At 35.1% G+C, this 14,385-nt stretch overlaps 1 protein-coding gene across 1 annotated transcript in view; it reads left to right on the top strand.

The window, feature by feature from the left end:
• Positions 1-9,602: 9,602 nt before the first annotated feature.
• Positions 9,603-14,385, top strand: part of LOC114317037 (MADS-box protein FLOWERING LOCUS C) — a 78,286-nt gene continuing 73,503 nt past the window's right edge. The window contains exon 1 of the mRNA XM_028263726.2: positions 9,603-10,226. Within this exon, the coding sequence (XP_028119527.1) occupies positions 10,042-10,226 (185 nt within the window). The 5' untranslated portion in view covers positions 9,603-10,041. The remainder of the gene's footprint in view (positions 10,227-14,385) is intronic.

Consider the following 14,385-nt stretch of genomic DNA (forward strand, 5'->3'; position numbering starts at 1 on the left):
CCGGCTTATCCACAAAGCAATGGTCAAGCGAAGGCCTCCAACAAAGTCATTCTGGACGGCATCAAGAAAAGGTTAGAGAAAACTAAAGGTAGATGGGTCGAAGAGCTGCCCAGTGTGTTGTGGGCTCATCGCACTACTCCAAGGCGGTCCACTGGGGAAACGCCGTTCGCTCTATGCTTTGAAACCCAAGAAATCATCTCCCTGGAGATCAGCCTACCCGCTCTGAAAACGAAGGTTTTTGACTTGGGCCGTAATGACATGATGTTGGCGTTGGACTTGACTTTGATTGAGGAACGCCGAGACCGTGCCCTTGCTTCTATGGCACAGTATCAGCAACAACTCGCTAAATCATATAATCAACGCGTACAACTACGTGGTTATACACCTGGAGAATTGGTCCTCAAGAAAGTGCTTCCCGCTACTAGGAATTCCGCTAACGGGAAGTTAGGTCCCAATTGGGACTGCCCCTATCAGGTTGAATCAATCGCCGGCACAGGGGCATATCGGCTCAAAGACATGTCTGGAAGAAGTTTGCTATGTCCATGGAATTCCACGCATTTGCGTAAATTTTATCATTAACCCAACTTGTATGGCATAGTAGCTTGTTTTGAATTTTCGTTTTGTACAACTTTCATTTTCCCAATGCAATGCCTTTTTTCTCCTTGCTTTGTGAATTTTGGTTTGGTAACAAAAAGCCTCTGAATTTGGAGCCCCATACGTGAATGACACGTTTGGGCCGAATAAGCCTCCGAATTCAGAGCGCCCTTTGTGGATATCACGATTGGCCAAGACAAAAGCCTCTGAATTCGGAGCCCTATACGTAAATGACACGTTTGGGCCGAATAAGCCTCCAAATTCGGAGTGCCCTTCGTGGTTATCATGATTGGCCAAGACAAAAACCTCCAAATTCGGAGCGCTGTTCGTGGATATCACGATTGGCCAAGACAAAAGCCTCCGAATTCGGAGCCCCATACGTGAATATCACGTTTGAGCCGAATAAGCTACTGAATTCGGAGCGCCTTTCGTGGATATCACGATTGGCCAAGACAAAAGCCTCCGAATTCGGAGCCCCATCCGTGAATGTCAAGTTTGGGCCGAATAAGCCTCCGAATTCGAAGCACCCTTCGTGGATATCACGATTGGCCAGCGTAAACGTGATTGACATAAAGTAATAGATGAAGGTCTTGACTTAATTTACAAACATTAAATGAAACAATATACAGACATTCAAAATAAAATGTTTCGTTAAATAGATCGTGAATACATGATTTGCATCAAAATGGAACAATATGCTCAATAAATTTTATTCGGCACCATCTTCGTCGTCGGTCTTCTCGGCATCGAAAGCCTCGAAGGGAAAATTATAACTCTGATATAAAGGCAATGCCGAATCAATGCCCGCAGCCTAGAGAGCCTTGATCCACCCATGCTTAAATCCACGATTTTTGCATCGACAGACTTCCTCGGCTAGCTTTTCCTTCGTCTCCTCTATTCCAATTTTCTGGCCGTCATGGAAGCCTTGTTCATAGGACCTGGTCTTCGCAGCTTCTATTGTGAACATGTTCGCCATTTCTCGGTCAGCAATCACATGATCCAAAATTTGCTGGTTCACTCTTTCCGCGACAATCGGGTTCACTTGACTCGCCAACCGAGTTTCAGAAGTTTTAGCTTTCTTCAGCTCATTCTCAGCTTTATTTGCGCGAGCTTCCAAGCTCCGAATGCGACCGTCTTTCTTCTCTATCTCTCTTCACGTGGCATGAAGATGCATGCCAATTTCATAAGAGGTATATAACCTCTTTACTGCTCCATAGACGCCCTCCCGAAAAACTTCGTAATCAGGCCAGCCGACCATCGACAGCTGGACTTTTGGTGAAAAATTCTATCGAGCAAACTCGACTGCCACGTTTGGATCACGGATAATCGAATCCGCTTCCGTCATTGGTTTGTTCCCAACAAAGACTGAAAAACTCAACGAGCGCGGTGGCCTATTGGTTTCGTCTCGGGAGCAGGGGGAGTTACCTCGTTGCTGCTTCTCCTTCCTGGGTGACCTACTTCGATGACGTGGGGAGTGACGCCTCTCACGCTCCCCTAACGTCCTACTCCCCATGCGTATAGGATTGCCACTTCGATTCATCTCTGAGTCCAGCTCAGCTAGTGTCCTATCCTCCCCTCTGCTGTTGAAGAATAGTTTTTTTGACATCCAAATTCATCCAGCTTGGTTCGACATAATGCTTTTTTCCCTTTCGCAATTTGTTGAATTTGAACACAAAAATGGAACCTACGCACATCCAGCCCCCACTCCATTTATTAATTACGGGTGCAGCATTCTCGAAGCGATCTCTTCAATATTTTGCGCCAATCCATGAACTACTGATGTTTGGCGGTTTCGTTCAGTCATCAGTTGAGGCAAGGGCAGATTCATTAATCTATTCGGCTAAATTTCAAAGCTTTGCGCCGCTAAGTGGATGTGCCCCAGCCAATCTATGAACTACCGATATTCGGCGGTTCCGTTCATTAGTCAACTGAGGAAGGGCTGATTCATTAATCTATTCGGCTAAATTTCAAAGCCCTGTGCCGCTAAGTGGATGTGCCCCAGCCAATCCTTGAACTATCGATATTCGGCGGTTCCGTTCAATAGTCAACTAGGGCAAGGGCAGATTCATTAATCTATTCGACCCAGCCTCATCGCTTTGCACTTACAAGTTAGTGTGCCCCAACCAATCCATGAACTACTGATATTTGGTGGTTCTGTTTATTAATCAACTGGGACAAGGGCAGATTCATTAATCTATTCAGCCCAGCCTCATCGCTTTGCGCCATTAAGTGGATGTGTCCTAGCCAATCCATGAACTACCAATATTAGGCGGCTCCGTTCATTAGTCAACTGGGGTAAGGGCAGATTCATTAATCTATTCGGCCAAACCTCATCGCTTTTCGTCGATAAGTTAGTGTGCCCCAATCAATCCATGAACTACCGATATTTGGAAGTTCCGTTCATCAATCAACTGGGGCAAGAGCAAATTCATTAATCTATTCGGCCCAGCCTCATCGCTTTGCGCCGATAAGTTAGTGTGCCCCAGACAATCCATGAACTACCGATATTCGGCGGTTTCGTTCATTCATCAGTTAAGGTAAGGGCAGATTCATTAATCTATTCGGCTAAATTTCAAAACTTTGTGCCACTAAGTGGATGTGCCCCAGCCAACCCATGAACTACCGATATTTGGCAATTCCATTCATTAATCAACTGGGGCAATGGTAGATTCATTAATCTATTCGGCCCAGCCTCATCGCTTTGCGCCGATAAGTTAGTGTGCCCCAACCAATCCATGAACTACCAATATTTGGTGGTTTCGTTCATTCATCAGCTGAGGCAAGGGTAGATTTCTTAATCTATTCGGCTAAATCGCAAAGCTACACACAGTAATTTTATCGCCGAATTAATTTACTCATTTCATGATTTTACATCATCCTACTTAGCCGTTAACTAGCACATGTAGCAGACAGACAGAAAGGCAAAGACAATTTTCATTCACAGTAGTCATTTTACACATGAAAATTATCCTACATTTAACTTCTAACCGAAATAAATAAACAAAAATCTATAAAAACTACGCACACAAGATTCTAAACAAAAATCAAAATTACTTTGACCCTAGCCAATCTTCAGGGTCAGACTTCAGCGGCTCAATTGTTTTAGTTTATTCTCTTTATTTGTGCAATTGTTTTAGTTTTATTTTAAATTCTCATTCACAAAAATCAAATCATTCTTTCTTCCTCAAATTAAATTAAAAATTACTATTCAAATGAATGTAACTCAGCTAAAAGTTTTCATGGTACCATACCTGAACAATGCACTATTTTTCTAGAATTAATGCTTTGTTTAATTCTTTATTTTTGATTGAAAATGACCGATCATCCTGTGACATTAGCCATTGCCTATTAGTATTTCATAGTGTAAATGCATTAAAAGTGCGTACATAATTCGATTGCATGGCAGAAGCCATTGCCTATTAGTATTTCATTTGTTTGACAAGCTAGTTTATGGCTAAAATAGTCACAAAAGACAAAATAAGTTATTTTAGTCACAATAAACAAAACATCACATCTAACTCATAATCATTACATTATTCTTTTACAAAAAAAATCAAAAAAGCTAAAAAGCTCTTCCCAAATCAAACTTTTTAGCCCAGGCTAAAATAATCAAAATAGCCAAAAAGTCAACCCACTTCCCAAAAAGAGGCAGTGTAATGTTAGGGATTAAGAAAAAAAGATATATTGAAAATTTTGTATAATATTCACATAGATAAATTACTAAAAATTTTATATATTATATATAATTTTTTTATAACATTTGTGAAATTTCTAATATTTATTATTCATAAAATAGTGAGATTAATAATATCATTTCGAATCGACTTATTAATCGTGAGATTATGAGATTAGTAACATCATTTTATTGAATTATAAAAATAATCACTATTTATTACCTCATGTTATATTTTATCCTAATCAAACAGAATACAAAAGTTTCACAAGGACTCATCTTCTCTTTAATTGGGTTTCTCAATTGGAATTTTTTTGTTAGGCCATTACAAAGTTTATATTAATAATTCAAATCGTTCAATATGTAGGGTTTGTAAAATACTTCATTCTTATAAAAAAAAATTATAGTAATTGGATATCAATAATCACTTGAGTAAATCACACTTATGTCAATAATTTACTTTTAAAATCGTAGTTACCATTGACACAAATTTAATCTAATCAAGTAGTGTTATCGATATCTGATTAATATAATTTTTTCAGGAATAAAATATTCGATAAACTTTACATATTAAATAGTTTGAATACATAGTAGCCCCACGAATAACACATTCTAGTTCAATTTTCAATTGGAGACAAGCTAGAGCATTTTCACGATGTATAACTTTGTCTTTTATTTTATGTGTTACTAATCCCACCTTCATAAATATTTTTGTTTTTGTCAGTCTATAGGATATTACAAATATGATAAGAAAATAAATCAAGCGAAGAATCATAACTTAACAATTAACAGCAACTCAATAACCAATATTATGCACCAGCACAACAAAGTCTGAGATAAATAATTAATTTTTGTCTTTAATAACGATTAATCCCTCAATTCTTAAGAGATAATTATTGAAAAATCTAAGATAAGGATGGTATAAGATAAGTTGAGTGAATATGTTTTGTTTGTGAGAGATCTATCATTTATAAAATAATTTCATGAAAAGTCCTTTCATTACTTTTGGAGAACATTTATTTCAAATTTACTCTTTAATTTATCTGTCGATTTTTCATTGACTTTTTGTTTAAATTTTTTTTTCTATATATTTAAATTTATATCTATTTGTTAAATTTTCTTTTCTATTTGTGTAATTTTTACCTGTATGAAAATTTTATCTGTTGAATTGTTTTCCTATGGGTTGAAATTCACACATTGGCTTTTTTTTTCTTTTAATCTAAATTTTATCTGTCAAAATCTTATGTGTCCAAATTTTTCTAGGCAACCAATCAGGACATCCAAAAATACACTCCTATCTGATGAAAACCACCGCTAGATGATAGCAGATCTGGTTTTCCGTCGGCTGTACTAAGGCCTCGTTTGGCAAGAGGCTATTTTAGCCAATTAGCCAAAAAGTTACTAAATTAGCCAAAAAGCCAACCACCCATACCAAAAAGTCAAAAATTCTCTTTTCTCTCTACTTTTTGCACATCTTTTCGTAATTAGCCAAAAAGTCATCCCAAACATATTTTACCTACCTTTTTAGCCAAATAACCAAAAAGTTACTAAATTAGCCTGTTTCCAAACGAGGCCTAATATCTCTCTTAGATGAAGATGAAGATGAAGATGATGGTGGTGATGAACCCAGAAAACAAAGAAAATCAAAGCTCATCCACGGCTGATTGGTCTCAACTCCCAAGAGAACTCCTCGACCTAATAGCCAAACACCTCCAATCCGAAATCGATCTCATCCCATTCCGATCCATCTGCTCTTCTTGGCGATTCTCCATTTCCTCAAATCTTCACCCAACTCCTTCCCGTTTCTCAATCCTCCTAAACGAAGGAATCTGCGACACTTGCTAGGGTTTCTATATCTCCAAACGCACCATTTTTTGCTTCGGTTTACCCGAACCCCATCGCCAAACACCCCCTCCTCCGACGGCAGTGGCGTTGGCGGCAGTGGTGCGATGGCGTTAGATTCGTCTACAATGCTCCGTCGAGTCCGATGCACTTCGTGCTTTGTTCGTCTTTTCCGGTGTCTAAGTGGATAGTGTCGGTCTCGTTTGAGTTTGAATTTTTTACTAGATCTGGAACTATAGGTCCGGTATCGAAAGAATCGATGAGCTCGACCGACGAGCTGTTTCTGAACGGTCAGATCCAGCTGATGAAACTGTCCACACTACTGCTGGTTCTAGACGAAACCGAAGGCGATTGCGAGGACAATGAAGCTGATGAGAGGTTTCCGAGTTTGAAATGACGAGACAGATCTCTATGCAGAAGCAGAAGAACCAGATCTATAGGGAGAAGGCGGCAGCGATACCACCGGCTAATGGGGGAAGGAAGCGGTGGTTCTGGTGGCAAAGTGGACGGCGAAGATACGAAATCAACGGCGGCGCTAGAGAATGACATAACGGAGGACTGGCAAGGTAGACGAGAGAGAGTTTTTTTGTTACAGATAAGGGAGAGTTTGAAGAGAGAGAGAAAGAGAAGGAGAGTGTAGTGGGACTGTGCTCACGAATCCGGATCCTCGGTCGCCCTTGCCTGCGGTTGTTCCCTGTAGCGCCCCAAAACAACGTCGTTTTGAGGGGCAAATTTTCAAAAAAAAGAAAACGCAGAGGAAAAGGGAGGAAGGAGAAGAAGAGGGAGGAGGAGGAGGAGGAAGGAGGCTGTGAGCTCGCCGTCGCAGCTCGTCCCTCGCCGCCCGCCGTCGCAGCAGCTCCAGCTCGTCGCAGCAGCTGCGACCGCCGTCGCCTCCGCCTCCAGCCCCGCCTCCGCCTGCTCCTCCTCCTCCTCCTCCCCTTGTGATTATGGCCCCATCCAGTCCGGCCCTTCCCTTCCTCCTCCTCCTCCTCCTCCCCCCTCCCTCTTCCTCTCCTTCCTCCCTCTTCCTCTGCGTTTTTTTTTTTTTGAAAATTTGCCCCCAAAACGACGTCGTTTTGGGGCTGCAGGAAAGGGCTGCCGAGAATCCGGACTCCTATGCTCACTATCGTGTATATGATTATATGTGTAGGGATATTTTGGGCATTTTGTCAAAATTTATCCTTACAGACGGAATAAATTAGCTCTGGACCTCTAGGTCCCATTTGTTTTCAGAGATAGAATAGAGGGGATTGATAGTGAGGGGATTAATAATGAGGGGATTGATAGTGAGGGGATAAATAGTAAGAAATTGTTAAATTATTTTTATATAAAATAATAAAACAAATAAAAAAATATAAAAAATTAAACATTAATATTTAAAAAAAAATTCCCAATATATAAAAAATAAAAAAAATAATTTTTTTTTTAATCCCCTCACTATTTTTTCTAATACCATCGTTATCTCCTCCTTACTAATCCCCCTTCCAAAGGGACTACTAATACCAACGGATTAATAGTCCCCTCCCTATTTCTCAAAACAAACACCCCAATAGTAATCCTAAGGGATTAGTAATCCCAATCCCCTCTCTATAACCCTAAACAAACGGGGCCCTAAACAAGAAAAACTCAAGAATACATTTTTTGTTCAAACACCCAATTCTTAATTAGCCTATTTTGAGAAGTGGGTTATAATTCACTTTTCAGATTATAATCATCTTTTCAAAATACATAAAGGCCCTGTTTAGTAGAGCTGTGAGAAAGTGATTATAACTCATAACCTAACAGCTTATAGCTGTTAACATAAGCCGATTTTTGACTTATAAATTAAGTTTCTCCTCCCTCACTCAAAGAATAAGTTGATTTTTGATTTACAAAAAGCTATAAGCTGTATTGTTAAGCTGAACCAAACACATCAAAATAGCTTAAATTAAGTTAAAAGCTGAAATAAACTGAAAATAAGTCCTACCAAACAGGGCCAAAGTAGTGTTTTGAAATTTTGGTAAAAAATTAATGTTTTAACTTTTTTTAATTTATTTTGTCTTTTTATGAATAAAAAATATGAGAGATGATATGACTCATGAATAAAAAGCTAAAAATTAGTTTTTTATTTGTTTCTCAAAACACCCCTAAAATGAGTTTGACATTGTCTTTTTTTAATTGATTTTTTTGAATTGAGATTTTTTTAATCAGTAGTGTGAATGCGCTTTTTTTTTTTTTTTGCCTTTGTGTGTTACTTTTTTTGTTTTATTTTGTTCTTTTTTAGGGCGATTATGTGTAGAAATGTACCAAAAAAATTAGACATTCTGTACCAACTCATCGTATAAAATTATATGAAATTAACAAACTGATCAGTCAATTTTATCACTCAACTAGTCCAACCTAATTGATTGATCAGTTACACTGCTGGTTAAAATTTGTTAATTCTATATAATTTTGTACGATGAGTTGGTGCGGGATGTCTACTTTTTTGGCACACCCCTTACCAATGACTACCTTTGGAAAAAAAAAAAAAAAAAAACTAACACAGGCCAACAAATAAAATTAAATTAAATTAAAAAAATTGATCAATCAATTTTATCATCCAATCAATCCAACCCAACTCACTTGCAAAATGTCTAGTTTTTTAGCACATCCCTATACATAAACTACCCTTGCAAAAAGAAAAGAAAAGAAAAGAGGGGGAAAAAAAAAAGCCAAACTAACACTGTCTTAAAAGAAAAGGAAAAAACAAAAGGAAAAAAAAAAAGAGATTCGAGGCCTCAGGCATTTTCCTTTTTTAATTTGGGATTAAAAGGTTTGTTTGGTTTAGCTTATTTTTTTTATTTTTATAAGAGAAAAAAAATGAAATAATTATGATTTAAATATAACATTTTATCTTAATGACTTATTTAGATTATTTTATCTTTTGTATTTTTTTAAACCCAATTGAATTAGCGAAAGGAAGGCAACAACTGAACCGTTTAGTATTACCAATTCCTAAAAATATCAAAAAAATAAAAAAATGTAACGCGATAATCAAACAAAGACCTTAATCATACCTATTTTGTAATTTGTGAAAAACAATTGGTAAATAACAGTATTAGATGGTAGTCATTTTTAACAAACAGTTTAAGTGACCATTTGGGAATCAAAGAAAAAGTTGCCTTTTCAGCATCTTCTAAGCAGCTTATGCAGTTGAAAACGTCAAACAGCAATTGGGAAGTGCAGAACCGCAAGGTGTAAAATTACATGGACTGCTCTCTATGTTGAGTGGGTAAAAAAAAAAAAATTAAAATTAAATAAAGATATTTTAATTATTTTATAGTGAAATGAAATCACAAATAAATATTAATTTAAAAAAAAAATTCACTAATATCTCAAATCATTTTTCAAAAAAAATTAAAAATTAAAAATTATCTTTTAACCATCCTCCTAAAACATCCATTCCTAAAAATAATGAGCAAAAAATAATATTAGGGATCATGAAATATATCATGAAAATTTTCCATCATTAGTATGTGATATTTTATTGTATGTATAATATAAAGATAGACAATCTTTCATAATCATTTTTATGATAATTTTTTTCATAACCTCTAACATTACTCATAGACAAAAGGAAGAAAAGTAGAAAAATAAAGTAAAATAAAGAAAGCAGAAGGTTCCATCTCAGCTCGATCCCACACCACACCCACTGTCCAGCCCGACCTTAATGAACCCCACCCCAGGATCAGAGACCACGCGTCATTCTCAAACTGCGTCCGTATATTCTTCTCAAGACTCTTGCAATTTCCACTTTCCAGACAGGGAAAGGGTATATCTTCTATTACAAAAACAATAACAAAAAAACACACATACATACACACTGGGTTCTGCATATAGCAAGCTAGCAATAAAGCTGTTAACTGGGGCTAGGGTTTGTGTTTTGTGGTTGGAGGTTGAGCAGAGCAGAGATGGGGCGGCGCAGGGTGGAGCTGAGGCCAATCCAGGACAAGCATAAACGACAAATCACCTTCTCGAAGCGCCGACAAGGACTGATGAAGAAAGCTCAAGAACTCTCCGTCCTCTGCGACGTCGACGTCGCCCTCGCCGTCTTTACCAGCGGTTGCCGTGCTTATAAGTTCTCCGGCGGCAACAGGTACGCGCTCGCTCTCTCTTTCTCTCTCTCTTCAATTTTCAAATCTTAATGTTTGATTTTCCGACAATCGATGATTATCAGAATATTTTCCTGCGTCAGACTTTCCTTCTTGTTGTTGTCGCGTACACTTTTTCACCCGAGAGAGAGAGAGAGAGCGTAATAAGCAGCCTGAGTCTGTGTAGTGTAGAAAAATTATTGGATGGGACCAACCATTATTATGGTAGATCTGGGTCTATAGTTGTGGTTCGTACCACTTTGCTTGTGTTCGTACAATTGTCGTACATCGTCGCCATTTCAACTTTAAACAACTCTCTGGTTCCTGTTGATAACTTTTCCTTTTTATTTTTTATTTTTTTGGTTTTAAGTAAGGATCGGTTTAGCATAAATTAAATAATAAAAAAAGTTATTCAACTTATATAAATCGATAAATCAAAAAATATATTTTTTTAAAACATTCCAAACTAGTTTTAAAATTGTTCTGATTGCACTATTTTCCTGCATTTTAAGTATTTATCGTTTCGGATACTTAAAAAACATATAAAATCGAACCTAACCCTTGTTTGAGTCTCTCCTCAAGTCCGACAAATCTGCTGCTCGCTAATTCTTTTTTTTTACCTTTCTTTTTTTAATTTTTTAAAAAAACGTGAGATATAGAATTTCTGTATAAAATAATGTACTGCTGTTGTTATTGTTGTTATTGTTTTTTTTTTTTAATTTGTTTTTCTATAATAACGTATCTTTCATTTTTAAATAAAATAGGATAATAAATTTTGGTAACTTTGGTTTTAAAATAAGTTTGCTTTATCATTCATGTAACGTATAAATCTTCTGCATTACTAATTTTCCTTCAAAGTATGCATTGGGGGTGTTTGTTTCAGCTTTTCAGAGCCAACTTATGACTTTTAGCTTTAAAAAAATTATTTTGGACTGTTTGGTTAAACTTATTTCAAACAGCTTCTGATTCTAACAGCTTATTTTAACTCAAAAAAGCTGATTCTGAAAAACTGTTCACCCCTTGCTTCTGATTATCAGCTTCTGCGTGGACATGTTAATTTATGGTTATACTCTTAAATTTTTTTATTTTTTATTTTTTTAAAAATAGAAAAAGACTCAAATGGACTGTAGGTTATTATTATTATTTTTTATGAGAAATGTAGACAAACAAAAAATAAAAATTAATTAAAAAAGCTATTTCACAGCTTATTTAACAAACACTACTCAACAACTTAAATCTATAATCCAACAGCTACACCAAACAGATTAACAACTTCTGATTAAAGTCATAATCTATAATCTGTTAAGCTATAATCTATAAGCTGTTTTAACAACTACACCAAACGGGGCCATTGTAAACTAATGTTTTAAGTTTTAGTACTTTACATTGCTGTTTTGTGTGTCCTTGAAAGAGATCTTCAACCTCCACGAGCCTCCATGGGTGTGGAGGATATAAATTCTCAAAGTTCCATATTATAAAAAGGGAGCAACTGGCCTCCGATCTAAGATCGGTTTAGACAGTATTGTTCGACTTGTGGAGGTCCACCACAGGTTCCGTTTTGATAATCTGAACCGTTCAATATGTAGAATTAGTCGAGCACTATATGTCTGTAAAAAATTACGTTGATCAGATATCGATAATTATATGATCAAATTAGTTTTGTATAAAAAAAAAGACGGCGAACAAATTAACGGTTGACAAAAAAACTGGTATGATGACATAGCTATTGATATCCGATCAACGTGATTTTTTACAGGCATATAATACTCGACGAGTTTTACACATTGAACAGTTCAGATTATCAAAATGGAACCCGTAGTGAGCCCTCACAGGTCGAACAGTACCGTCCAGTCCGATCTCGGATTGGAGGCAAACTGTTTCCTTATAAAAAATTGGGAGCAGCTTGCCTCTAGTCTGAGAACGGACTAGATGGTACTGTTCGGCCCATGAGGGCCCACCACAGGTCCCGTTTTTATAATCCGAACCATTTAAAGTATAGAACTCGTCGAATACTATATGTCTGTAAAAAATCACGTTGAATGGGTATCGATAGCTTTCATATCTTATCAGTTTTTTTGTCAACTGTTAATTTGTTCACCGTCTATTTTTTTTACATAAAATTTATTTGATCACATAACTATCAATATTCAATTAACGTAATTTTTTACGAATATATAATACTCGACGAGTTCTACATTAAACAATTCAAATTATTAAAATAAAATTTATAATAAAATCTTACAAATCAAATAATACCATTCAGACCGATTAAGAACTGGGGCAAACTACTTCCTAAAAACTGAGGCGTTAAAGACTTTCAAGTCGTCTTGATGAAAAATGGGCCTTATTGTAACAATTTTTAAAAAGACGTTAGATTTTTGTCGCCTTTCTCTGATAGGATTAGTCTATAGAAAAATGCTTGAGAGCTCTAGGAAATGAGCTCTAAACAATGCACTAATGACATGGAAGTGTGTGGGATCCAATTTGATGTGATGCTTTAGCTTGAATTTTTTTTTTTTTTTTTTTTTTTTTTTTTGGAACTGCCAGCTCAGTAGAGCTCTTTTTAGAGCTCTACTTTTAGAGCTCTATAGCATTGTTGTTAGTCTATATGCTTTCTCTATTACACCAGCAAAGAAAAAAAAAGGTTTGTTTCTTCTAATATTTTTTTTAGTAGCTGTTGGACTTATTTATTTATTTACTTTTATTTACTCTCTTTATTTCAAAATATTAATTGTTTATTCTATTTTTTGTTATTTTAAAATATTAGTTTATTTTTAAAAATTAAAAATAAAAATAATATAAATTTTTTATTTTGCTTTTCTTTTAAATTCATTAACATAAAAAGTGTAATTATATCAATTAATATTTCTAAAAAAATATACTATCAAAAGGTAATTTTGAAGAATCAATTTTTTTTAATGTGCAATAATTGTACTATCAAAAAAAATTTGGATTCCTCAAAAGGGACTATTATTTTGGGACGGAAGAAGCATTCAGTGTGTTTGGTTTCAATTTTCTAAATTCAGTTTTTTTTAAATTGATTTTTTTTATTTTTTGTGTTTTTTTGCTTTTAGTGAATATTTTTAAAATTTTAAGTAATTTTTTTATTTTTTTAAATATATCTATTTAGATGTATCTAAATAGTAACATATTAGTGAAAAATATTTTAAAAAATTAATATATACACAAAATATGAAAAATATATTGAGTTTTTGTATTTTGTTTGTATCTTTTGTATTTAGTAAATTTTTTTTAAAAAAAAATTTCACAAATATTATACTTTTAATATGTATTTATGTTAGTTGTATACAAAAATTAAAAGAAAATTGCTTAAAATATTAAAAAATTCATTAAAAATAAAAAATATATATATAAAAAATAAAAAAATAAAATTTTTTGAAAAGTATTTTTTGAAAATCAAAACAAAAGGGTTTTCTTCGTTCTTAAACTATGTGATATGATCTGGTTATTTTTCAAATTAATTAGATAGCTCTCATTATTATTGTCAATTCTAAGTTTAATTGCATGTGGCCTGGAATTGCTCTAAAATAAGCACGGTAGTTGCATGGGGTGGGTAAACGCTGTCTCACAAAAAGTCCGTTGAAAATAACGCCAAAAGAACAAAGCAATAATAAACTTATTAAAATTGCTAAATTTGAGCTCAAAATTTAAGATAGCGTTTGGTAGAGTTTTGTAAATGTGATTTGAAAGTATGAGTTGTATTTTGAGTTTGTGTATTGTGGAATTATGATTTGAGTGTAGAAAATTTGTTTGGTAAAAAGTTTTGAAAAGAGTTTTGATTTAAGTAGAGAATTGTTGATGTGACATTTGATATGTGATACAAAAATTTACAATTCATAACTAAACATACAACTCAAAATTATTTTAAAGTACATAAAAAATTTTAAAAATTTCAAAAAATATTTTTTTCGATTATATAAATCAATTGCAAAAAAAAAATAATAAATAAAAATCACTATTCCGGTCAACCGGCCGGACGATTGACCGTCAAAATAGAAAACCGCAAGTGTTCTATGCAGAGTTTTGGAATCACCATTTGAGAACACTAACCAAACACCATATTTAAATTAAGGTGTGGAATCATGATAGAGCCTTAAACTTAACACTTTCACCATGACCTGGGTAGATTTGGTTGTTTAAGAT

Source organism: Camellia sinensis, chromosome 10 (assembly GCF_055761805.1).
Source record: "Camellia sinensis isolate YWXY chromosome 10, ASM5576180v1, whole genome shotgun sequence".
In the NCBI taxonomy this organism is placed as follows: domain Eukaryota; kingdom Viridiplantae; phylum Streptophyta; class Magnoliopsida; order Ericales; family Theaceae; genus Camellia; species Camellia sinensis.